The sequence below is a fragment of the Bactrocera neohumeralis genome, unplaced genomic scaffold, assembly GCF_024586455.1.
Source record: "Bactrocera neohumeralis isolate Rockhampton unplaced genomic scaffold, APGP_CSIRO_Bneo_wtdbg2-racon-allhic-juicebox.fasta_v2 cluster09, whole genome shotgun sequence".
NCBI lineage: Eukaryota > Metazoa > Arthropoda > Insecta > Diptera > Tephritidae > Bactrocera > Bactrocera neohumeralis.
In genome coordinates this window covers 515,519-542,197 of record NW_026089622.1, presented here as the reverse complement: position 1 = coordinate 542,197, position 26,679 = coordinate 515,519, and the positions used below count along the sequence as shown (strand labels likewise).

At 36.5% G+C, this 26,679-nt stretch overlaps 2 protein-coding genes across 3 annotated transcripts in view; one reads left to right on the top strand and one right to left on the bottom strand.

The window, feature by feature from the left end:
* Positions 1–17,458: 17,458 nt before the first annotated feature.
* Positions 17,459–19,547, top strand: LOC126764375 (uncharacterized). The gene is made up of 3 exons (XM_050482076.1): positions 17,459–17,604; positions 17,727–17,833; positions 19,465–19,547. Exons 1-3 carry the CDS (start codon positions 17,459–17,461, stop codon positions 19,545–19,547), a joined length of 336 nt encoding a protein of 111 aa, XP_050338033.1.
* A 2,354-nt stretch (positions 19,548–21,901) lies between these two features.
* LOC126763893 (adenosylhomocysteinase-like 1) overlaps positions 21,902–26,679 on the bottom strand; it is a 29,203-nt gene continuing 24,425 nt past the window's right edge. For both annotated transcript variants that reach the window (XM_050481656.1, XM_050481657.1), the window contains exons 3-10: positions 25,215–25,302; positions 24,837–25,156; positions 23,157–23,506; positions 22,946–23,098; positions 22,720–22,885; positions 22,323–22,569; positions 22,143–22,263; positions 21,902–22,083 (exon numbers count right to left, since the gene is read on the bottom strand). In XM_050481656.1, the coding sequence (XP_050337613.1) occupies positions 22,077–22,083; positions 22,143–22,263; positions 22,323–22,569; positions 22,720–22,885; positions 22,946–23,098; positions 23,157–23,506; positions 24,837–25,156; positions 25,215–25,302 (1,452 nt within the window). In that variant the 3' untranslated portion in view covers positions 21,902–22,076. The remainder of the gene's footprint in view (positions 22,084–22,142; positions 22,264–22,322; positions 22,570–22,719; positions 22,886–22,945; positions 23,099–23,156; positions 23,507–24,836; positions 25,157–25,214; positions 25,303–26,679) is intronic.

The following is a 26,679-nucleotide window of genomic DNA, read 5'->3' as shown; positions in this document are numbered from 1 at the left end:
GATTTTTACTAGTCCGTCATTTATCGTAACTATTTGTGCCGTGGAGTAGTCATAAATGTCTATTGATGCGAATATTGGGTAAATAAGGAGAAGTCTGGAAACAGAAATTTTAGTTTTGATTTTTTATATTGCGTTTATGAACTACTTTTCCCGATTCTGTCAAAACGGTGGAATTCTTGTCTTCCTTTACTATTTCTTTTCTAAATTTTGGAGATATTTTGGTTCCTAGTCGTTTGTTTATCCTAACGTAAATTGTTTCTCCAGGGTTATATGTTTTAATTGGATGACGGGCTTTATTATGGTAGGAAAGATCTTTTAGTTGCCTATTTTTTAGTTCCGAGATAATTTCTTCCCTAGCTCTTTCAAATTGGCTTGGGTCTGTGGAGATTCTTATCCCGAAAAATACCTCTATTGGTTTTTTCTTTGTGGAGGAGTGGACTGAAAAATTGTACTCGTAGACGGAGTTATCAAGGAGTTCGGCGAATGAGGTGAAACTTCGCTCTGCTTTTAAACAGCGCATTATTTCTGTGAGGGTCGAGTGAAATCGCTCTACTTAACCATTTACGGAACTTGCATAAGGTGGTGTTCTAAAAATTTTTATATTTAGGGTATCTTCCAATAAAAATCGAATGGAAGCTGAATTCAAAGAAGTTTCATTGTCTATAACTACCGTTTCTGGTACGCCAGGTTCCTTAACGTGTTCTACGGCTCTGGAGCGAAGGATTTTGGTTGGGGCATACTTTGAAAATTTGTCTATGGCTGTAAGGACGAAATTTCGTTCAGTTATGTAAATATCAATATGTAAGATTTGTCCTGGAAATTGTGGAATAGGGGTTTCTCCTAGTTTTGGTTTGGTAGGGTGGCGGTCATACTTATTTTCTTTGCAAACTGAGCATTGCTGAATAATTCTTTTTATTGTTTTGGTCATGAAGGGAAAATAGTAATTTTCTAAAATTTGAAGTTTGTTTTCACGAGAATTCCTATGTGCTCTTTTATGGGTATTTATGATTATTTCTTCTTGTTGCTGTTCGTCTGTCACATCCTGGACTTGGAGTTGAGAAAACCTGGTTTTATAGTTACTAAAGTGGATCGGGTATATTTCTTGAATTTTACCCATAGTTCTTTCGTCGGGTTTGATGCAATTTATTATGGAGGGGTTTAGGTACCTTTTTAGGAGATTTATTAATGTTTCTGAGTTATATTCCGGTTCTTCAATGACGTGTCTATGGTATGTGGGGAATACTATCTTGAATTGATAGGTAGAAATTGGGCCTGAATTTAGGAAGATTTGGTTTTTGAAAACGTTAATTGGGGATTCTACATGCCAAATTAAATTATCGGATGAGCTCTCGTCACTATGCTGGGTTACTGACAAGGCGTTAATTGGTTCGGGAGGCGTTCTTGATAGTGCGTCGGCTACCACGTTAGTTGTGCCTGGTTTGTAATGGAGTTCATGATTGTATTCTTCCTGTGTGGCTTTCCAACGTTTCATTTTTGAGTTGTTATTTTTATTGCTGAGGGCCTGTGTAAGGGGTTGGTGGTCTGTATAAATTTTTACTTTGGCTGAACCGTATAGATAATTCCTGAAATTGTTTAGTGCCCAGATGATTGCTAAAAACTCTTTTTCGTTCGTAGCATAGGCTTCTTCTGTTTTGGTTAGTGATCGGGAGATGAAGGCGATGGGGTGTTTGTCCTGCGAAAGGACTGCACCAATTGCAAAGTTTGACGCATCGGTCGTTAGATGGAATTCTTTATTGAAGTCAGGATAGGAAAGTATGACGTCGTCAGACATGAGTGAATTTTTAATTTTGTTGAAGGCATCTTTTGAGTTTTCATCCAATTCGATATTGATTTTGCTGGACTTGTTTTTAGATATACGTCCTTCTTCCCCTCTTAAGAGTATGGTTAGAGGTTTAACCAGCATGGCGTAATTTTTAATAAATCGACGATAGTAGCCGGAAAGGCCTAAGAATGAGCGAAGTGGCTTAATATTTTTGGGGTAAGGTATTTTAGCTATTGCTTCTACCTTTGAGGGATTCTTTGTTATTCCTTTTGAGGAAATAATAAATCCTAGAAACTCTACTGAGTCCCTGAAAAAATGGCATTTATCTAATTGTATTTTCATGTTTGCGTCTTCAAGGGATTGGAAAATTTGGTTTAAGTGGAGGGTGTGCTCTTCTTCAGAGTTGCTGAAAACGACTATATCATCGATATAGACATAGCAAATTTTCCCAATGTGATGACGAAGAATGTCATCTAAGGCTCGCTGGAAAACTGAAGGGGCATTCTTGAGTCCGAATGGCAGTCTTGTGAATTCGTATTTGCCATTGTTTATTGAGAAAGCTGTTTTGTATTTGTTTTTCCCAAGCAGGGATAGTACCTCATTAATTTGGGGTATTGGGTAACGGTCTGCTACAGTAATCGAGTTAAGCTTCCTATAGTCAATAACGATTCGGTATTGCTTATTGCCTTGGGAATCGGGTTTTTTAGCTACAACCCAAACGGGTGAATTATAAGGTGATCTTGATGGTCGAATGATGCCATCGTCTAACATTTTGTTGATTTGGGTTTCGACTTCACCTTTTAATGACATTGGGTAAGGGTAATACCTTGTATAAACGGGAGTGTCCTTGTGCGTTCTGATTTCTCCTATGACTTTAGTGGTATAGGTAAGTTTATCGTTTGGTTCCGTAAAGAGATTAGAAAAATTTTCGACTAAATTATTAATTTCCTTCTGATGTTTTTGTGACAAGTTATCTTCCTTAATATGTATTTTGTTAACAGATCTTGAAGCTAGCTGCTTGATTTTAATTTTGGTATTGCCTTCTAACTCCATGAAGTTATTCTTTACGTGGATGACTGCGTCAAGCTTCTTAAGGCTATCATTCCCAATTATACCATGGAATGATGTCAGAGTTGGGAGGAGGTAGAATTTCAGTTTTTTGTCTGAGTTAAATAGGTTTAGAAAGGTATGCTGTTTGATTTCGATGTCTCCTGCTATGGATTTCGCAAAAAAAATGCTTTCGTTATTTATTGGATTGGGCACGTTAGAGGATCGTATATAGTTTTTCGTAGATCCTGTATCTACTAAAATTTTCACAATATCTCCTCTCTTCAGCCTGCATTCAACATAGGGCAGCGAAGAGTGACTCATTCTAAAAAATGTAAATCAGTCGTGTCTATGTAGCTATCGTCCTGACTTTCATCATTTCTGTCTCTGTAACATTCGTCATCGTAATGGCTAGAGTTGTCGTTCGTCTGCTTGTCAATTGTTGTGGTAGGATAGTAAGCTTGGGGTTGTTCGGAATCTATATGGAAATTCCTTTGGATTTTATTAGGGGGCACATGAGCTGGAGGGTTGCCAGGAGGAGGTCTTTTGTTAATAGGGTCATTATTACGTGGCCTATTCATATAATTAATATTCCTAGTTCGCAGTGATGGGTCAATGTCCATTGGTTCTGGACGTGGCTGTGGCTTATGCAAAGGACGTGGTGGTGGATTGTAATGCTGTTGTGCATATTGGGGCGCCTGTTGCTGGCGTTGAACTTCCCCGGATTTCCGGAGAACTCCCGAAGACATCGTACCACATCTGGTATTTTGTCTAATTCAGAGACATTCCCGGGTAGTCTTGAGTGGGTGTACCACATAATCCCCAAAATCAAAATCCCCAAATCAAAATCCCCAAATCAAAATCCCCAAAATCAAAATCCCCAAAATCATAATCCCCAAAATCAAAATCCCCAAAATCAAAATCCCCAAAATCAAAATCCCCATTTTCTGTGTGAAATACATTGAAATTAGGTTTAAAATCGCCGCGATTTTAAACCTAATTTCAATGTATTTCACACAGAAAAAGGGAATTCTATACTCAATGTTATATCGAAGGTTGAAGTTCACGAGATATTTTATGTTTAATGGTTTCTTCTTCTTCTTCTTAATTGGCGTAGACACCGCTTACGCGATTATAGCCGAGTTAACAACAGCGCGCCAGTCGTTTCTTCTTTTCCAAGCGAAGCCAGGTCCTTCTCCACTTGGTCCTTCCAACGGAGTGGAGGTCTTCCTCTTCCTCTGCTTCCCCCGGCGGGTACTACGTCGAATACTTTCAGAGCTGGAGTGTTTTCGTCCATCCGGACAACGTGACCTAGCCAGCGTAGCCGCTGTGTTTAATGGTTTCACGAATATTAAATTAAATGCAATGTGATAAATTAAAGAAAATGCAATGTGATAAATAATATGAAAAAATGCATATGGGGAAATAATTGTAGAAAAGGTAACGGTACTATTTGTATTTTAAGTCATACATATGTATATTGGTTAATGGATGACAATGTTATATTATGCTCTGATTTTCTATATTCTTTTGTTTTCTTCTCGATAACAATGCTGCTGAAAACCAAAGTTTTCTTGTTCCTTGCATATATTGTTAATTTTGTCAACCTTTGTTACATGCAGCAATAGCTCAGTGGTTAGAGTCTGCAGCTGTCATGCAAGGGCTTTGGGTTCAAATCCGGGTCGGGGCCGCTTTTTTAAATACTATTTTTTTTAGCTTTTTAGTCGCTAAATTGATGAAATAATTATTTTTTTCCTCTAAATCCGTCATGCGTTCTCGTCTATGTCTATATATTGTCATATATGGGTACAAATATACATATGTAACTACGATTTAAAACTCAACTAAAGAGCGGTTTTACTATTTTTTATATGATCTCTAATAATATTTAATAAAAATAAAAAATGGGGATTTTGTGACACTGCCTCACAAAAAAGGTGGGGATTTCGTGTTAGGGGATTTTAATTTTGGGGATTTTGATTTTGGGGATTATGTGTTTGGGGATTTTTTTTTCAGCTAGGGATTTTGTGTTTGGGGATTTTTTTTTGGGGATTTTGTGGCACTCCCGTCTTGAGTCTATGGTAATGTCCGTGAAATTTGAAAAGTTGGAATTTGGATTGAGGGCGGCTTGAACAATGTTTCGCGCTTCAGTCCTTAAGACATTGTTCACAATTCCTGTGATTACGGTAGTTAACCCATCCAAAGAGAATGAATTAGAAGAGGCAAGAGGCTGACCAGAAGGTGCTGGTGGCCCTTGGGGTGCATTAAGTATTGGTGGCCGAACGAGGTTGGCAGGATTAACTGGCATAATTTATATATGTATTTCTATTATTCACTTTTTATACTCTCGCAACAATGTTGCTAAGGAGAGTATTATAGTTTTGTTCACATAACGGTTGTTTGTAAGTCCTAAAACTAAAAGAGTCAGATATAGGGTTATATATACCAAAGTGATCAGGGTGACGAGTAGAGTCGAAATCCGGATGTCTGTCTGTCCGTCCGTCTGTCCGTCCGTCTGTCCGTCCGTCCGTCCGTCCGTCCGTCCGTCCGTCCGTCCGTCTGTCCGTCCGTCCGTCCGTGCAAGCTGTAACTTGAGTAAAAATTGAGATATCGTCATGAAACTTGGTACACGTATTCCTTGGCTCCATAAGAAGGTTAAGTTCGAAGATGGGCAAAATCGGCCAACTGCCACGCCCACAAAATGGCGGAAACCGAAAACCTATAAAGTGTCATAACTAAGCCATAAATAAAGATATTAAAGTGAAATTTGGCACAAAAGATCGCATTAGGGAGGGGCATATTTGGACGTAATATTTTTGGAAAAGTGGGCGTGGCCCCGCCCCCTACTAAGTTTTTTGTACGTATCTCGGAAACTGCTATAGCTATGCCAACCAAACTCTACAGAGTCGTTTTCTTCAGGCATTTCCATATACAGTTCAAAAATGGAAGAAATCGAATATTAACCACGCCCACCTCCCATACAAAGGTTATGTTGAAAATCACTAAAAGTGCGTTAACGGACTAACAAAAACGACAGAAACACTAAATTTTACGGAAGAAATTGCAGAAGGAAGCTGCACCCAGACTTTTTTGAAAAATTGAAAATGGGCGTGGCCTCGCCCACTTATGGACCAAAAACCATATCTCAGGAACTACTCGACCGATTTCAATGAAATTCGGTATATAATATTTTCTTAACACCCTGATGACATGTACGAAATATAGGTGAAATCGGTTCACAACCACGCCTTCTTCCAATATAACGCTATTTTGAATTCCATCTGATGCCTTCTCTGTATAATATATACATTAGGAACCAATGATGATAGCGGAATAAAACTTTACACAAATACGGTATTTGAAAAATATGTAAATAACGGATAATGAAATCTCGATGATCACTTTATCATGCGAGAGTATAAAATGTTCGGTGACACCCGAACTTAGCCCTTCCTTACTTGTTTATTTTAAAAATTTAATTTATCCCTAGCTTATTTTGTTTTGAGTTAAAACTTTCGTTTCGTCTAGTTCAATTATTTTTTCTGAATTGCGCTCTCTTTCTTAAATTATGTCACTATTCTTAAATTGTGTTCACCTTTGCATTAAAGATTTCTTAAACATAGTTTGTTTCACATTAAACAGTTTCACTTCTTATATTTTAAAAATTCTTTTACATATGTATGTCAATATATTAATATTGATTCTTAAAATTAATTCTTACTCTAGTAGCAGGAACATTCTCCTGGGCAGGCGGCTAACGTCTTGCGTTTCCCGTTTGCTATTGGCGACTAGGGGGCCTCTTTTCCTGCACTTCTGTTGAGTCCTAGCCGAAGCCTTCGCCGTCTATGGGGTGGTAAGTATTATCCTTGTCTTCTAATGGTAGCCGCTGAGAATCACGACAGCACAAACTTTTTAACCAAGACTTGTGGATACACCCGCGAATTGTATTGATACGAAACGCGACTAGCGAGGCCCCACGTTGGGCGCCAGTTAAGAAATTTTATGTTAATTTCTTTAAAAAAAAATTTATTTATTACTTGTTCGTTTCATTACAGAGCTAAGACTAAACTTAAGAATTAATTTACTTAAAAGCTAAGCTACGTTGCACTGGCCAACTGCTGACTTTGTTGCCGATTCTCCGAATTGGCTTATTTCGGTTGCGCGTGTTGGATTTCCGCTTCACGCCGAAAAATTAGCATTTATGCTGATGAAAGCGTCTGGCTTTTGCTGTGGGAAATATTGTGCAACTAAAGATGCATTTCAGCTATGATTTGCTCATTATTGCTGATTACGTGTTATTACTTATTTAGTAATTGTTAACATTTGCCATGTTAACATATACTATATTAGATTTGGCAAATATTTTAAATCAACGAGAACTTTGTTGCCACTTTTTGTCACTCTTTTCTGTGTTTTGCGAGTTTGCGGGGTTGTCTGTTTTCCTGCAGTACAAATATCAGAAATTGTTCAATTTATGATTTTTAGCTTTTGCCATCGTGGCGAAAAGACACTTGTAGGCAAAGGCATGATCGGGGAGATGTAATGGTGTTTGCTTTTGTGAATGAAGCACGTGTGCTTGTTGAAAATACGCTTGCGTTCATGAATGAAAATGTTGTTGTTGCGTGTTTTACTATAAATTTAGGCATTGGCTATTTAGCTGCCATATTAAATTGTGACGCTGCTGATGCTTTTCGAGACGATTGTTGTCATTTGGTGACATATTTACATGTGTATGCCCATATACATATGTACATATTTAGGTACATAGATTAGTGTATACATTGTTTGTTCGGCAATATGTACATGTATATGTATTTACATATGGAGCAGTGCGAGCACATTTTATATGTAACTCTTGAGTGATATCATGATTTAAATTTGAATTTTACTTACATACATACATATGGATATGTATGTATCTGCAGATACAGGATTATGTAAGACAAATATGATGACAAATAAACAAACATATGTACATACATATGTAGGTATATGTGGTATATGTTGTAACACTTACAATTTTTATTAGCAACAAATATAATACGACAGTATTTAGCAGAAAAGTATATTATGTAAATATTAAAGAAATAATAAGAAACATAAGATGTGAATATTTATTTTTTTATTAGAATGCTATTAGTTTTACATGCAAAATTATATTCATACATATCAATACAGACATATTTATGTATGTATCCATATATGCTTGCATATAAACGTATAATATGCAACACATAAAGCGCACACATATCATTACTAATAAGTCATGTCATGATTTGAGTCCCTGAAGGCGTTGTATGTATGTACATACATAGCACATACATATGTATGTACGTGTGTGCATGCTACATGTGCATATGAATACGTAAGTTTTAAATTATAAAAAGAATGATTTATGTACATACATACAAGTTAATACCACTAGTTCACATTACATGAACATATTCTTTATCTGTCATAAATATGTAACATGACACTTACGACCCATATGGTCTGTATTAAGTATCCGTAAGTAACATTATGTGTACTTTGCTAATACTGTCCGCCTTAGGTGGTCCAAAAATGTAACTCATAGATTGTAAGATGAATCTTCCCACTTGTAACATATGTCCTACATATGTCCTATCTCAAGTGGATTGTAGATATACTTCCTAGAATGTAAGATTAATATTTGTATCTAGGCTTAAGCAAAATATTGTATTTAAGAAAATGTAATAAAAAAAACGGCAGTTGACCACAGGGAGTTGACCACAGGCAGTTGACCACGGGCAGTTGCCCGTAGTTGCCCACGAGAACTAAACGGAGTTTTTAATTGGCGATCCTGCCAGGAGATGAAATAATCTCTGGCGGACCAAAATGTAACAATAAATTTCGGCGGTAACCATTTAAGGGGACAAAAAATCCCCGTGTTACCGTTTGAAAAACAATCAAGTATCCTCAATTGAGGAGAAAAGTAAAAAAAAGTTCAAAAAACGCTAAGTCCAAAAAGAGACACATAATCAAAAAAATCTCAGCCACTTAGAAAATTATTGAAAAAATTTCGAGTGTGTGTTTGTGCCTACTGCCAATCGAACGCGCCTCATCTATACGGATTACGAGCGAAAAACAAGCTAACGTACGCGTTACAACAATTGAAAAAATAAGTAAAATTGAGAAACAAAAAACTACAACAGTTTCACAAATAAAGTGATTTTAAAATGTGAATTGAAAAACCAAAAACTGAAAGTGAAAATTTTTGAAAATTTCAATCAAATAGAAGAAAGTGCGTGGATCTATAAACTATCCACATAAAAACAAATAAATAAAAAAAATTCTGTAGGCCGCCAACGACGACCATTGCACAAACAACCGCCAAAATTCGACTTAAAAAGCAACAGCAACAGCAAAGTCAACAATAGCCGCAACAGTAGTAACAGCAGCAATAGCAACAGTAACAACAGCAGCAGTAGAAGCAGCAGCATAAAATTAGTTGTAAGTAAGGCTTATACATATGTATTTATTAATTAAATTAAGTATAAAAATTGTTTATTGTGAGTATTAATTTGATTCATGAAACTCACAAATATATATATAAAAAAACAAACAAAACCGAAAAATAAATTTAAAGGAAAAAAATATAATTCTTTGGGAGCAGAGACTCCTGAAGTGCCTGCCGAAGATTTTTCCGGCAATATTTTATTAGCAAAAAAAAATATTTTGGGACAAAAAGGTCCTAAAACGCCAGCTGAAGATTCATACCAGCAGAGTAAAAAGAAGAATTATACAAAATATTGTAGAACGAAAATGTTCTACAACGCCAGCCGAAGTTCATACCGGCAAAATACAACAAAAAAATAATAAAAATATATAAAATAAATATAAATATATATATGTAAATCAAAATATAAAAATTCAAAATTTATATTACTTTGAACAAAAAAGTCTTAAGGCACCAGCCGAAGAAAGTTCCGGCAATACTAAAAATAAAAAAATACTTTAAAATTGTGGAACAAAAAGTTCAACAACGCCAGCCGAAGATTTTACCGGTATAATAAAACAAAAAAGAATGGCGAAAAGCCAAATAGAATATAAAAATACTAAATTTAAAATACTTGGGACTAGAAAATCCTAAGACGCCAGTCGAAGATAATACCGACAATAAAATAAAAGAATATGCTCCAAAAAGGAGGTACTAATATTTTATATAAATAATTTCAATAATTGGGGTACTCACAAGCCATCGTAAAGCATCGTAAAATCGTAAAATTATAAATTTTTACACTTGCTAAAAAAAAAAAATGTTGTTAGATTTCATACAAAAATGAGTTTACACATTTACAATTCTCAATGTTATGTTTTCGAATCGTTATAACTTATAACTTTATGCGACCTGAGAAAACCCTAAATGTAAAAGAAAAAATTGCTCAAATGTATTCAGGCAATAATACAATAAAAGATGTCATATATAAAAACACTTCCATCAAAAAATAATTAGAAGTCAAAAATAATATAAAATGTATCGAAAGTATATTTAAGAGTCAAATTTAAATAAATTAAGATTTCAAAATAGTACTGTTCAAATTGATAAAATAGTCTATAGCCTCACGTACTACTATATATCCATTTGAATCGGGACGCTTCAATTTAGAGGTGGGGGAGTTAATACCACCAGTTCACATTACATGAACATATTCTTTATCTGTCATAAATATGTAACATGACACTTACGACCCATATGGTCTGTATTAAGTATCCGTAAGTAACATTATGTGTACTTTGCTAATACTGTCCGCCTTAGGTGGTCCAAAAATGTAACTCATAGATTGTAAGATGAATCTTCCCACTTGTAACATATGTCCTACATATATCTCAAGTGGATTGTAGATATACTTCCTAGAATGTAAGATTAATATTTGTATCTAGGCTTAAGCAAAATATTGTATTTAAGAAAATGTAATAAAAAAAACGGCAGTTGACCACAGGGAGTTGACCACAGGCAGTTGACCACGGGCAGTTGCCCGTAGTTGCCCACGAGAACTAAACGGAGTTTTTAATTTACATACATATATATATTACTAGTTTTTTTTATATATTATGATAGTATTTTACACAGATACGTATACATATGTATGTACATTTTATACACATATCAAATGTACATACATACATACACATATCTACTATATCAAACATATGTATGTGGGATATAATTAAAAATTTGGTCTTAATTTAACATTGAGTCAAATATTGCCTTATATAAAATAGTTAGTTAATTAATTAAAAAGTAATCAATTTGTGAAAAAAAATTTTCAAATCAATTCACATAATTGCATATAAACGCATAAAAATATAAGCCAAAAGGCCGGCATGCCGCTGTAAAATCGAAGTAAGTCTCTGAGTATATTTTTCATTTAATGCTCTGTTCACGCGCCACTGTTAAAATTTCTCCTTCTAAGCTAGCTGTGGTGAAACACGCTCATCGCATTTTGTTAGCTTTTGACAGTTTACACCCTTGTCCGTTGTTGGACCTTCTCTATAAATATACGTTCTCTGTAGAATCTTAAAAAAACCCTAAGCTTGCTGTGGTTCAACGGCAGCGGCGTCGGCGTTCTTAACGGCAGAGTTTAGCGGATGTTGAATGGTCAGCAGAATTATATGTTGATTATTGTTGCTGATATTATTATTTATTGATCAGCATTAATGTCGATCGATTCTGGGAGTTGCAGCGGCTGTTTGATTATGTTATTCAACTCTACACCGAAATAAATATTTGTTGTGTCAACTTGTAAGTTATTGAACTTTAACAAGTACATTGTTGCAATGAATGTTGTTGAAATAAATATTTGTGGTATTAACTTACATAAAAAAATGTTAAAGAAATTGCAATATGTACGTACGTATGTATATATAGTATATAAAATTAATCAAAATTTAAATATAATTTTAAATCAACCCACTGTTTCTAGTTTGATAAATTTGAAACAATTTTATAATATATCTGTCGAAAATTTTTTTAATTGGAAAAATTGGTTAATAGGATTGTTCAAAATTGAAAATGTTTATTGGTACTAAAGGACGGAGTGCAGCAATATAATAAGATAAGAAATATGTATGTATATAAAAACATAAAGTCCACTTATATTTACATATGTTCAAATATATACAATATCTATGTTCAAATATATTGAATATATATAGCATATATTGAACATGAAATGCATTGTCATGCAAAACAATGTTTGTAAATGTACGCACATGAAAATAAACCCAAGGTCACACAACATATGTTAAAACAATAGGCAACATACATACACACATGCAGGCGCGAGTTAGGGAATGTATTCCTTAGTAACAAACATCAAATCAACGTTTTGTTTCAGTAAATAGAATGCAGAAACAACCTTGAGTTGGAACAATTGAAATACACTATCACTACAACAAACAATCCTAAACAAACAAGTATCAAAACAACATTGAGTTTGAATACTACAACAACCTTATCTTAAAACAAAGCAAATGTATCTAGGCAAACAATATGCATATATGTATGTAAACAAACCTAAACAAATAATACAATCTGTATTTAGACAAACTATCAACTAGTAATAAGTAAACATACTAGTTAGTATAAATAGAAGTAAGAAACATGTAATAAGTTAGTCTTAAGAGTATAAATAAAGAGTACACATTTCGGTGCAGCTCAAAATATATTCTTTTGACTCATTTTTACTTTATGTAAAAATTAACTCGCGGATCCATGCGCCCCTGCACACATGCAAATAAATTTAGTTATATAGGATATTTTGAAAAATAGTTTATAAAGCTTTGAAATTTTAAAATTAAATTAGAATGAAATATTTCTCAGCTTAGAAACGAGACAGTGGTAAGAATCTGATTTAAGTTTAAAGTTTCTTCATACAAATCAAACAGTTTGATATTACAATTCAAACAGAATATTTTCCATTTGACATTTTATGAATTTTTTTGTTTTTTTGAATTTTGAAAATATTAGCATATTCTTTATATGTCTAGAAAAATATTTATTTTCATTTATAAATTTTCGTTGCATCATAACTAATGAATTTAAAACACTTCTATTATTATGTACACTTATGTATGTACATATATCGCACATTTGCATGAACACAGGATTTTTATATCGAACACGAGATATTTTACAATAAAAATTACATTTTTATGGCATCAAAATTTCTTTATAATTTTTCACAAACAACGTTTATGTCAAAGAAAATATTTTACCACACTTGACTAGTTTATTCTATAAACTTATGCTGTTTTCCATATTCTTAAAAACAACTTCCTTCTCTATAAATATACGATTGTTCACGATGTCAAAAATTTAGGGATATTTCAATTTTGGAATATTTACTGTTTTGGATGAGTGCATTTCACCACAGAAAATTATTAGCGCGTTTCACCACTTAACATCAGGGGACACGAAAATAGCAGAATTGAGCATTTTCAGTGTTAAATGAGAAAAATAATAATCCCAATGTTAAGGAATGTACGCTTACAGATTCGGATATTTACTATGCGCAAACGATGCTGCATATAATTTATAGATCGGTATACATACTTATATTTGTTATGAAAGCACATAAGAATGTGCCTACATATGTATGTATATATTTTAAAATTGAACTATTTTATGATGAATTCCATAAAATCTTTGCAAATATATAATTCAATAGATTTGTATTACTACCTAAATATGCATTTTATATACATACATATCTTTGGTACGACAAACATACATAAGTATGTATATTTATATACAACCCAGCTGGTTGATGTCCTCGTAAAAACCAAGGCTGACATCACCGCCGTCCAAGAAATGCGATGGACGGGACAAGGACAGAGACGAGTAGGTCCTTGTGACATTTACTACAGTGGCCATATAAAGGAGCGCAAGTTAGTTGTAGGATTCGTGGTGGGAGAGAGACTCCGTCGCCGAGTACTATCATTCACTGCGGTGAATGAACGTCTAGCCACAATCCGCATCAAAGCGAGGTTTTTCAACATATCGCTGATCTGCGCCCATGCCCCGACGGAAGAGAAGGACGAGGTGACCAAAGATGCCTTTTATGAGTACTTGGAGCGCACTTATGAAGGCTGCCCCCGCCACGATGTCAAAATCGTGCTTGGAAAGAAGGTATCTTTGGCACTACGGTCGGTAAATTCAGCCTCCACGACGAAACATCCCCAAATGGGTTGAGGCTGATTGACTTCTCCGGGGCCCGAAATATGGTTATCTGTAGTACTAGATTCCAGCATAAGAAGATTCATCAAGCTACCTGGCTGTCTCCGGATCGAAAAACTACCAACCAGATCGATCATGTTGTGATGACGGAAGACACGTCTCCAGTGTTTTAGATGTGCGTGTGCTCCGAGGTCCTAACATCGACTGCAGCCAAGATTCGCACCCGCCTCTGTGCAGCAAAAAACGCACGTCAACAAACACAAGGAAGGTTCGACGTCGAAAAGCTGCAATCACAACAGTCTGCCGAACGATTTTCTACTCGGCTTGCACTTCTGCTCTCTGAGAGCACTCATCAACAACTCGGTATAAGGGAACTGTGGGACGGCATTTCAAATTCCTTACGTACAGCTGCAACCGAAGCCATTGGATTTCGGAAAGTGCAGAAGAACAGCTGATACGACGAGGAGTGCCGTGTTGCAGCGGAGAGAAAACAGGCTGCCTACCTCGCAACGTTACGATCGACCACAACACGTGTGGGATGGGATAGATACCGAGAGTTGAAAAGGGAAGCGAGACGCATTTGTAGACAGAAAAAGAAAGAGGCGGAAATGCGTGAGTAAGAGGAGCTTCATAAGCTGGCCGACAGGGGTAATGCTTGAAAATTCTACGAAAAGATGCGGCGGCTTACAGAAGGTTTCAAGACCTGAGCATACTCTTGTAGAACCCCCAAAGCTGATCTAGTCACTGATACCCAGAGCATACTTAAATTATGGAGGGAACACTTCTCCAGCCTGTTGAATGGCAGTGAACGCACAACACCAGGAGAAGGAGAACCCGATTCCCCAATCGATGACGATGGAGCAGACGTTCCATTGCCCGACCATGAAGAAGTTCGAATAGCAATTGCCCGCCTGAAGAACAACAAAGCGGCAGGGGCCGACGGATTGCCGGCCGAGCTATTCAAACACGGCGGCGAAGAACTGATAAGGAGCATGCATCAGCTTTTTTTGTAAAATATTGTCGGACGAAAGCATGCCCAACGATTAGAATTTAAGTGCGCTATGTCCAATCCATAAAAAAGGAGACCCCACAATCTGTGCCAACTACCGTGGGATTAGCCTCCTCAACATCGCATATAAGGTTCTATCGAGCGTATTAAGTGAAAGATTAAAGCCCACCGTCAACAAACTGATTGGACCTTATCAGAGTGGCTTCAGACCTGGAAAATCAACAACCGACCAGATATTCACCATGCGCCAAATCTTGGAAAAGACCCGTGAAAGGAGAATCGACACACACCACCTCTTCGTCGATTTCAAAGCTGCTTTCGACAGCACGAAAAGGAGCTGCCTTTATGCCGCGATGTCTGAATTTGGTATCCCCGCAAAACTAATACGGCTGTGTAAACTGACGTCGAGCAACACGAAAAGCTCCGTCAGGATCGGGAAGGACCTCTCCGAGCCGTTCGATACCAAACGAGGTTTCAGACAAGGCGACTCCCTATCGTGCGACTTCTTCAACCTGCTTCTGGAGAAAATAGTTCGAGCTGCAGAACTAAATAGAGAAGGTACCATCTTCTATAAGATACAGCTGCTGGCGTATGCCGATGATATTGATATCATCGGCCTCAACACCCGCGCTGTTAGTTCTGCTTTCTCCAGGCTGGACAAGGAAGCAAAACAAATGGGTCTGGCAGTGAACGAGGGCAAGACGAAATATCTCCTGTCATCAAACAAACAGTCGTCGCACTCGCGACTTGGCTCTCACGTCACTGTTGACAGTCATAACTTTGAAGTTGTAGATAATTTCGTCTATTTAGGAACCAGCATTAACACCACCAACAATGTCAGCCTGGAAATCCAACGCAGGATTGCTCTTGCCAACAGGTGCTACTTCGGACTGAGTAGGCAATTGAAAAGTAAAGTCCTCTCTCGACGAATAAAAGCTAAACTCTATAAGTCGCTCATAATTTCCGTTCTGCTGTATGGTGCATAGGCTTTGGCGATGACAACAACAACAATGAGTCGACGTTACGAGTTTTCGAGAGAAAAATTCTGCGAAAGATTTATGGTCCTTTGCGTATTGGCCACGGCGAATATCGCATTCGATGGAACGATGAGCTGTACGAGATATACGACGACATTGATATAGTTCAGCGAATTAAAAGACAGCGGCTACGCTGGCTAAGTCATGTTGTCTGGATGGATGAAAACACTCCAGCTCTGAAAGTATTCGACGCAGTACCCGCCGGGGGAAGCAGAGGAAGAGGAATAACTCCACTCCGTTGGAAGGTCCAAGTGGAGAAGGAACTGGCTTCGCTTGGAATATCCAATTGGCGCCACGTAGCGAAAAGAATAATCGACTGGCCCGCTGTTGTTAACTCGGCTATAATCGCTTAAGCGGTGTCTACGCCAATTAAGAAGAAGAATAAATAAATATTTGCTTTGGTCAATAAACTTTTCGATATCATGTTAAAAGACCAAGCGGTCGCACATTTTACCATATATAATTATGTGTGCATGTAAACAAATATAAAAGAACCATACGCATAATGTTTGTAAATTTGTCTACATGCAACAAATGTATGTAAATATGTACATCAATGCTTCATGCGAAATTTCCGTTGACGCGGACAACCAATGGCGAAGCTCATAGTTTTTGCTTTCATGTCAAAGAGTCAATGTGTCGAAAGAATGACGCGACGACAAAGCTTCACAACATTGTGTTGTCGGTAGAAAATCCGAGCTGTGCCCAAAACACAATCTAACGATCGCCAATTGCCACTGCTTCCCTTGCCGCTGTACCAGCTTCGCTTACAAACCAACGTAGATATGTATGTTTGTGTGTGAGCTTGCATACATGTCGACTCAGATTTTTGCAAGCCGCGTAACAATTATTTGTACATTCCTTGACAAATACAGTCAATCCCGGTTATGTGCCACATTCAAAGATACAGATTTTTGTGGTTTGTTAAAAAAAAATTTAATATGGCACATAAGCGAGTGCGGATACTTAATCGAGTGGTACTTAAAACAATAATTTCTATGTATTAAAAAAAAACCGTGAGATGCAGCAAGATATAGGCAGTTAAGAGGGATGATTTTCATTCAAGCGGAGTACTATTTAACCGGGAATCACTGTACACATAAATCAGAGGAACATTGAATATTTTCTTTGACACATTTCTTGACTTGAGAATCGACAAATAAGCTATGTTGTCAATTTTATTCTAATATATTTTAATACTTATATGTTAGCACTTAAGTACAAAAAATATGAAAAAGTGGCAACTTTACGATGGTCACTTACAAACGAACCAGAAAATGTGGTGGCGGATCGATTATTTTTCTCGATATACGCGAATGTCATCTCTATTAATGGTTCTATCTATATTTAAAAAGTGCGCGTAAATTCTTAAAAGTTGTGAAATGCCGAAAGAATACAAGCAAAAATGCCGCGATGTGTGGCTTAAAAGTGATGAGTTCAAGGCATGGATTCGCAGGGATGATACAGACCAGCAGAGGGTTTACTGCAACTATTGCAAGATCACTATCACAGCGAAACTGAGTGACCTGCAAACAAATTCGGGAGCGCTGCACATATTTCACAATTTAAATGATTAAACACTTAAAACAGAGGTAAGCAATTTTTTGTTATTTTTTATAAACGACTAAATAATTTGGTTATAACTTTTAGGCTACCGGATAATTTTAAAATTCTTAAACAGATTGATGTTTTTTCGGTCACCAAGATATTGTGCGCGGTGAAGAAAGACATCACAGATATTTTAGAGTTCCTGCAATGCAAAAATATTTCTAAAATTGAACGCCAATACAACAACATAAATTTGATTAAATGGGACAACATCAGCGACACAAACAAATTTTGGTTTGAGGTGCTAAACTTTAAAGATTCTGGGTGGAAACCGCAGATTTTTTGAGTTGGCAACTGTGGCCATTCAAATACTGTGTTCACCCTGGTCAAACGCGGAGATAGAAAGGGTTTTTAGCCAGGTTAACCTAATTAAATCAAAATTAAGAAACTTAATAGGCCTCGCTACGACTAACAGCATTCTAAGCATAGGGTAAAGTATTATTTACTCTATTCATTATACTCTCGCAACAAAGTTGCTAACGAGAGTATTATAGTTTTGTTCACATAACGGTTGTTTGTAAGACCTAAAACTAAAAGAGTCAGATATAGGGTTATATATACCAAAGTGATCAGGGTGACGAGTAGAGTCGAAATCCGGATGTCTGTCTGTCCGTCCGTCTGTCCGTCCGTCCGTGCAAGCTGTAACTTGAGTAAAAATTGAGATATCGTCATGAAACTTGGTACACGTATTCCTTGGCTCCATAAGAAGGTTAAGTTCGAAGATGGGCAAAATCGGCCAACTGCCACGCCCACAAAATGTCGAAAACCGAAAACCTATAAAGTGTCATAACTAAGCGATAAATAAAGATATTAAAGTGCAATTTGGCACAAAGGATCGCACTAGGGAGGGGCATATTTGGATGTATTTTTTTGGAAAAGTAGCCGTGGCCCCGCCCCCTACTAAGTTTTTTGTATATATCTCGGAAACTACTACTGCTATGTCAATCAAACTCTATAGAGTCGTTTTCTTTAGGCATTTCCATATACAGTTCAAAAATGGAAGAAATCGAATAATAACCACGCCCACCTCCCATACAAAGGTTATGTTGAAAATCACTAAAAGTGCGTTAACCGACTAACAAAAAATGCCAGAAACACTAAATTTTACAGAAGAAATTGCAGAAGGAAGCTGCACCCAGGCTTTTTTTTAAATTGAAAATGGGCGTGGCCTCGCCCACTTATGGACCAAAAACCATATCTCAGGAACTACTTCACCGATTTCAATGAAATTCGGTATATGATATTTTCTTAACACTCTGATGACATGTACGAAATATGGGTGAAATCGGTTAACAACCACGCCTTCTTCCAATATAACACTATTTTGAATTCCATCTGATGCCTTCTCTGTATAATATATAAGTACATTAGGAACCAATGATGATAGCGGAATAAAACTTTACACAAATACGGTATTTGAAAAATATGGAAATGACGGATAATGAAATCTCGATTATCACTTTATCATGCGAGAGTATAAAATGTTCGGTGTCACCCGAACTTAGCCCTTCCTTACTTGTTTTTATTTTAATATACAGAAACGGATTACGAAGGATGGGAAAATGCTGCGTCGACTATGAAGTGCCTGTAAAATATCTGCAGATGATAGGCACGAATATGTCATACGAAAATGAGACAGACCAAGACGATATAGATAAATTAATGGAAATCTTTTAAACAAAAATGAACTTAATAAATTGTTATTTTTTTAGACATTTTTTCTTATTTTTGATACATTTGTTTTTAGATTTTTTTGGGATTTTTTTTATCATTGTTTTAGCTTTTTTCTCCATTCTTCCCGTCAAAAACAGCTTTCTTTCTTGGTCAAAAGTTGGCAGCTCTGTTTATTGCTGGCAATATTAACTCTTCTCCGATGTTATGTGGTTTGCCTTTTTGACCAATTAACAAAGAGATATTGTACGAAGCTCGAAGTCAGTTGTTATCTTGCTTAGCAGCCGCCGAAAATAGTTTTGCTACCCTTGGCTGATTACAGTAGAGGCCTGCTAATCCGGACACGGCCTAATCCGGATTCCACTGTAATCCAGACAGGGTTAAAAAATTCAAAATGTCTATTATGTCCCTTGTAATCCGGACCGACATTCTCTATCCGTATTCTCTAATCCGGATCACATATTTATTATTCACTACATTCGCTTTTATGGTTTTATGCTTTATTGTTTTAATTTTTTTTTTTGGAACATGTGTATTATTTGTTATAATAAACAAACAGAAATTTATAAATAGTTTTTCTTAATACATAGTTCTGATATGTCTTTGGTAATCCGGATTCCCTTATATTCCGGATAGGGGCCGGTTTTAATTGATCCGGATTAGCGGGCCTCTACTGTATTATGCTTCTTCTCTAGGTCTTGAAAATATGCTACATTCTTGTCTTTCTTATCTGGATGCATTTTATTCAAATGATCTTGCAGTATTGAAGGCTTCATCCGAAAATGTTTTAGACATAGAAGACACAAAGGCGACGATGGTTTTGTGGGGTTTTCAATGAATCCGAATTTAATATATTCCGCACAGTATTGCCGTCTCTTCTTTTTTACTTCCGACATTGTTTTGCTTTGAGAAATACGTTCAACTTCGCGAGTAGTGTAAAGGAGGCGTAAGTACTGCTCATCTATTGCGCGCAAAACCACAAATGAAAATAAAATAAATATTACATTGTTTATATAGGAATGCTTAAGCAGCACGCACCGACAGGAATAAAACAAACATGCATAAACTCGTTTATCTCATTCGACGCTCAATCGTACACAACAAGTCCGAACAAGTATTCAATGCACCAGCCGATTGATACGGGAATGCACAATTTGAGTTATTTAACAAAAACTTGTTAAAACATGACAGATATCTACGAGTACTAATAACTATTAAAATGCGAAAGTGTGTCTGTTGCCTTTTTATTTGCTTGTTTGTGTCTACTTTCATTATGAAATGGAGCGACCGATTGACATGATTTTAATTTTTTCTATGTTCAATAAAATAGGACAGATATGTATATGAACTACGCGGAGAGAAATATAGAACAGAGTTTGAGCAGTATTTTAATTCATATTAATTGATGTTCACAAGTTGTTGAGAGTCCAGAGCTCATGCAGTCGTTGTCTAAGAGGCCTCCTATCTAAATAAAATTACAAATCACCCCTAGGCCTCTACACAACGCCCCCATTTTCTTTCTGGGTCTCTTACCGCCCCCCTTGACACCTGCAGCGCCCACAAGGGGGCGTTATCGCCCACTTTGGGAAAGACTGGTCTAGCTCAACAATAGTTCGCTCGCTTCTGTTTTGGAAATTTTTCTTTGAAAAAGTAGCCATGACATCGTTAAAGAACTTAACATTCATCATCAAAGGGCTTAAACTATTTAAAAAACACCACAAGAATTGTCTGTGAAAAATTTAATGGAGCAAATTAATATCTGTAATTCTTTGCTGAAACGAAATAAAAGCGATCCATTTATGAAGCGAATGGTAACAGGAGATGGAAAGTGGATCAAATACGACAATAATGTGCATAAAAGATCATGATCCAAGCGAGGTGAAGCTCAACAAATGGTCGCAAAGCCAGGTTTGACGCCTCGGAAGGTTATGCTGAGTGTTTGGTGGGACTGGAAAGGTATCATCCATTATGAGCTGCTCCAGCCTGTCGAACGATTGATTCTACATTTTACTGTCAACAACTGATGAGATTGAAGCAATCAATCGAAAAAAAACCGTCAGAATTGATCAACAGAAGGGCTTCGTCTCCATCAGGACAACGCTAGACCACACACATCTCTGATGGGAATATTCAGGGAACATTCTTTTAGTATTGGGTCGGTACTACCCCACCTACCATAAACTACATACATACATATATTTTTTTCGTTTATCTAACAAATCTTATAACGAATACGTCGGATAGTATATGAGTAACGCTGGCAAAAGTTATTATTTGCTATTCAGAAACTTTTTCACTTAAAGAAATTAATACCAGCTTACACATATATGAAAACGAAAGCGTCATTATTAACAATCTTGTAGATGTTACTAATAAAAGTATTGAATTGGCGTTTCAATTGATACGTTTTCATATTAAATGACTTCTAACCGTTATAAGTTGTTATTAGATTTGTTTTTATTTTCATAATATAGTTGTCGTCTTGATATCTTCAACATCATGCAATTACTTACCTTTCCCATTCCTATATTAATTATACAATGATCTCTATGTTAACATGGAAGTTATATTTTTGCAACCAAATTAGAATAACTCAGACGTATATCAGCTTTTGGCTCATACAGATATAAAATACACATAATACAATAATGATCACATAGCTATACATACGTGCATGTATATAGTATGTAACAAGAGTTTGTTACTAAAGCCTTATTATATTTAATATCTAAAAAAAATATATATACTTCAAATTTTTTCTGAATATTGTGTATGTAGATACCATACCTATAATAGTTAGGCTTAAATGGCCCAGCCTTATTTAGACCTAGGTACTTGGCTTGCTCATCGGTAAGTTCTGTCAAATGAGCATCTAGTATGGGTAAATGTAAACTTGCGACATATTCATCTGAAACATATCCAATTCCAACATAAAACGAATATTTAAATACTCAATCTCATTCATACCCATTTTCTTAGGCAACAGGTAGACATCAGATTTATAACGACCAACCGGTGCATTGAATAACTCTATGAGAGCCAATGCTTGCGCTGCAGCTGTAACTGATACCACAAATGATGGAACCGTCGAACAAGCCAAATTAACAAGACGTCCTTCTGCTAAAAGGATAATTGTTCGACCATCGGGCCAAATTACGTGGTCTACCTGAGAGCGCACTCTCATCCACGACAGTTCAGCAGAGTGCAAACTATTCTAAAGGTTTTTGGCATTTATTTTGAAGGAGGAAAAAAAGCGTGGAGAGATTATATTTCATATGCATATACAATTGGGGAAATATAAATTTCGTTGTTAGATTACATTAAAATAAATTGTTAGATCGGGAAAAGATACAAAAACACATACCACATCGATCTCGGAATTAGAATGTCCCATATTACAAACAATGCAACCAGATTTCATACGATCCATGTGCTCTCGGTTAACCACATTCTTGTTGCCAGTAGCCGTAACAACAATGTCCACTTGACGAATAATTTCATTTAAGCGAACTACGCGAAACCCATCCATACTGGAAACATGTACAAATTTTTCAAATGAAATGCTATCCTTATGGTATCTAAGCACTTACCTTGCTTGCAACGCACATATTGGATCAACTTCGGTTACATATACTATGCAGCCTTGTCCTCGAAGACTTTGTGCACAACCTTTTCCAACATCCCCATAGCCGCAAACAACTACTTGTTTGCCAGCAAACATAATATCTGTTGATCGCTTCAGGCTAGAAGTGAGATGTTTATTCCTTTTAAACTTTCGTTGAAGTTACGAAATTGACATACCTGTCTAAAATTGAATCTTTTGAGTTATAGAAGTTATCGAACCTTGCTTTTGTTACGGAATCGTTAACATTTATTGCAGGCACTGTTAGTTTTCCTGTCTTCACCAATTGATACAATCTATGAACACCAGTCACACTCTCTTCGACAATGCCCTTAATCGCCTTGAAAATAATTGGATATTTCTTCCACATTAAATGAGTGGCATCGCCACCATCATCCAATATCATATTTGGATGCCAATTTTCAAAATTGACACATTTGTCAAGGCACCACCAGAAGTCTTCTTCAGTCTCACCACGCCATGCAAATATGGGAATACCAACTTCAGCAAGAGCTGCAGCTACCGCATTCTATTATGTACATACATATATGTAATATTATGGGAATAAATAGATATGCGAACATGTCCATATACAGGCAAAGAGTAATTATTGTATAGGAAAGATATGGAAAAAAGATGTACATACATACTATATACATATGTGACCCCGCACATAGAAACCCGGCTAGTGTGTCAAAACGCTGATTATCGGTTTTCAACGAGAATGTACGTATGTATGTAGAACTACAGGGAGCAACTCGAGAGCTTGTTGGTTCGTCTCGGAAACGCTTCAGAGTGAGTGAAAATAAGTGTGAACAAATGTTTTAGAAATCCGGCTAGTGTGTCACCCGGTTAGTGTGTGAAAATTTTGGTTTTCCCTCATAGTTTCCACAGGAACACTGTCGAAAATATAAAAGTCTTCAGATGTGTAATACCTGTGCAATGAGCCACTACGCCACATATGGAAATATTTCCTGGATAAGATTCCACTTCCGATTCTTCTTACCGTACTTCGCATTTACTCGCTGCACTTCCTGCTCTAAATCTACGTTTTCTGTCTCCATTCTTTCACTCTCTTTCCTTTCTAAACAAAAATGATTACCTGCACGTTCGAAATCACCGTACTACAATCACAAACTGCTTATTCCAGGATAAGCATGCTTTTGTCGATAACGAATAATGTTGACTTTGATAACACTAGCTCTGTTCGAACAGCGAACACCAAAACAATGAGCGTTCGATTACCATGACAAACTCAGACGGCTTCATTGTGCTAAACTGCTAACATAGTAACGAACAAGAAGGAATAGGGAGAGAGAACACGTGTTTCACATCTTTCAACGCCTCTCGTGAAAAATCCTGTTTTGACACACTAGCCGGGTTTCTATGTGCGGGGTCACATATAGTAATATGAGGATATATTAATTCTTATTTGTTCGAATATGTAAGAGTTAAACAAATGACAACAAAGTATATATTTTGTCTTCTAAAGTCTGCGATATTATATACTGATTTCGGCCACTTACTATAAGTTGCTATTTGTCTTGTATTAGTAATTGCTCAAGCGAGAAAATTTGTTTTTTACAGTCTAATTTTCAAAGCTGGCAGCCACCGTGTGCGTAACTTACTAATGTAATAAGTTGAGTTTTTACTGCAGACCATGATTTTTGATGAAAACTGCCTGGAAAGTTTGGTATGGAGGTCTTCTGTTACTTGTATCCATATATTTACAACATTTTCTATCAAAAGTGCGAAAAACTAAAGCTCGCAGTTTTGTTTCAACTATAGTAAACTTGTTGGTTTATACTGTGATAAACAATACATATCTAATTCAGCATAATAGTATATAAAAACATTACCTGTGTAGAGTATATGTTACACGCTGCCCAGCGAACCGAAGCTCCCAACTCTACTAATGTTTCAATAAGCACAGCTGTTTGGGCATTTATATGTGTGCAACCTACAATCTGTGCATTTTTAAGGGGCTTATCCTCTGAGGCGCGCTTTCGCAATGCCAATATTCCCGGCATTTCTTTTTCTGCTATTTCGATTTCTCTCCTTCCGAAAGCTTGTTGTGCCTTTATATTTTTAACACAAAAATCTGAGCTACCTGCGCTGTTCCGCTGCCTATTTTCGCGAGGGGACACATTATCTTCATCTGAGCTACCAGTATAGCATGCTAAGTATTTATAAAAACTTACATTATTTTAAGTAAATTTAAAATGGAGCAAATTAACCTGAGCTATATGAACATGTAGATGCTGCTGAGGAACGTCTTCTGGTCATACTGGCCATCTTCAAAGCAATCGGTTGCTTAGCTTCTTGCTATAAAAGAAATCATATAAATATTAACCAATTTTTAGAGAGGGTGATATAATAATAATATTTATCTCTTTTACCAACAACTCTTAGTTTCTATTTAACTATTAGGAACATAGCACACGATAAAATAAGCTGTTATAAGAAATGTCATTTTGAATTTTAAATCCATCCAGTGAATTTTAAATGCAGAATTAAATTAAACTTAATTTATATTTCAAAATAACAAATATTATTGTTAACAATTTGGAAGCAACCGAACATTGTATACTCTCGCAAATGCTCGCAAATTTCGATATCAGTCAGTAGGGTAATCTGGCTTGTTTTTTTCACATCTCTCATAGACATTTTTATTCTACAATAGAACTTTTTTCACATATCATGAGGTATATCGTGGAGTGTATAACCAATTTTTTTCGGAATTTTTCGATGACATCTATCCGAGAAATGGCTGGGTGAATGAGATGCGTTTTATCACTGGCGGATACGATTTCTCATGTTTGGATTATCTGAAACACAAAAATCCAATTTATTCTTAAAACGTACGTGGATGGTTATCGTCCCTACTAGAATTGTGAAAAAATGTCGATAAATAAAAAAATTTTTACATAAATTTTGTCATAACATTGTCAATAAATTATAAAAAATATAGGAATGAAAGCCAGGTGAACTTCTTCTTCTTTACTGGCGTGGACACCGCTTACGCGATTATAGCCGAGTTAACAGCAGCGCGCCAGTCATTTCTTCTTTTTTCTACATGGCGCCAATTAGATATTCCAAGCGAAGCCAGATCCTTCTCCACTTGGTCCTTCCAATTGAGTGAAGGTCTTCCTCTTCCTCTGCTTTCCCCGGCGGGTACTACGTCGAATACTTTCAGAGCAGGAGTGTTTTCGTCCATTCGGACAACATAACCTAGCCAGCGTAGCCGCTGTCTTTTAATTCGCTGAACTATGTCAATGTCGTCGTATATCTCGTACAGCTCATCGTTCCATCGAATGCGATATTCGCCGTGGCCAAAGCTCAAAGGACCATAAATCTTTCGCAGAACTTTTCTCTCGAAAACTCGCAACGTCGACTCATCAGTTGTTGTCATCGTCCAAGCCTCTGAACCATATAGCAGGACGGGAATTATGAGTGACTTATGGAGTTTGGTTTTTGTTCGTCGAGAGAGGACTTTGCTTCTCAATTACCTACTCAGTCCGAAGAAGCACCTGTTGGCAAGAGTTATCCTGCGTTGGATTTCTAGGCTGACATTGTTGGTGGCGTTTACGCTGGTTTCAAGATAGACGAAATTATCTACGACTTCAAAGTTATGATTATCAGCAGTGACGTGAGAGTCAAGTCGCGAGTGCGACGACTGTTTGTTTGCGTTGTACGTTCACT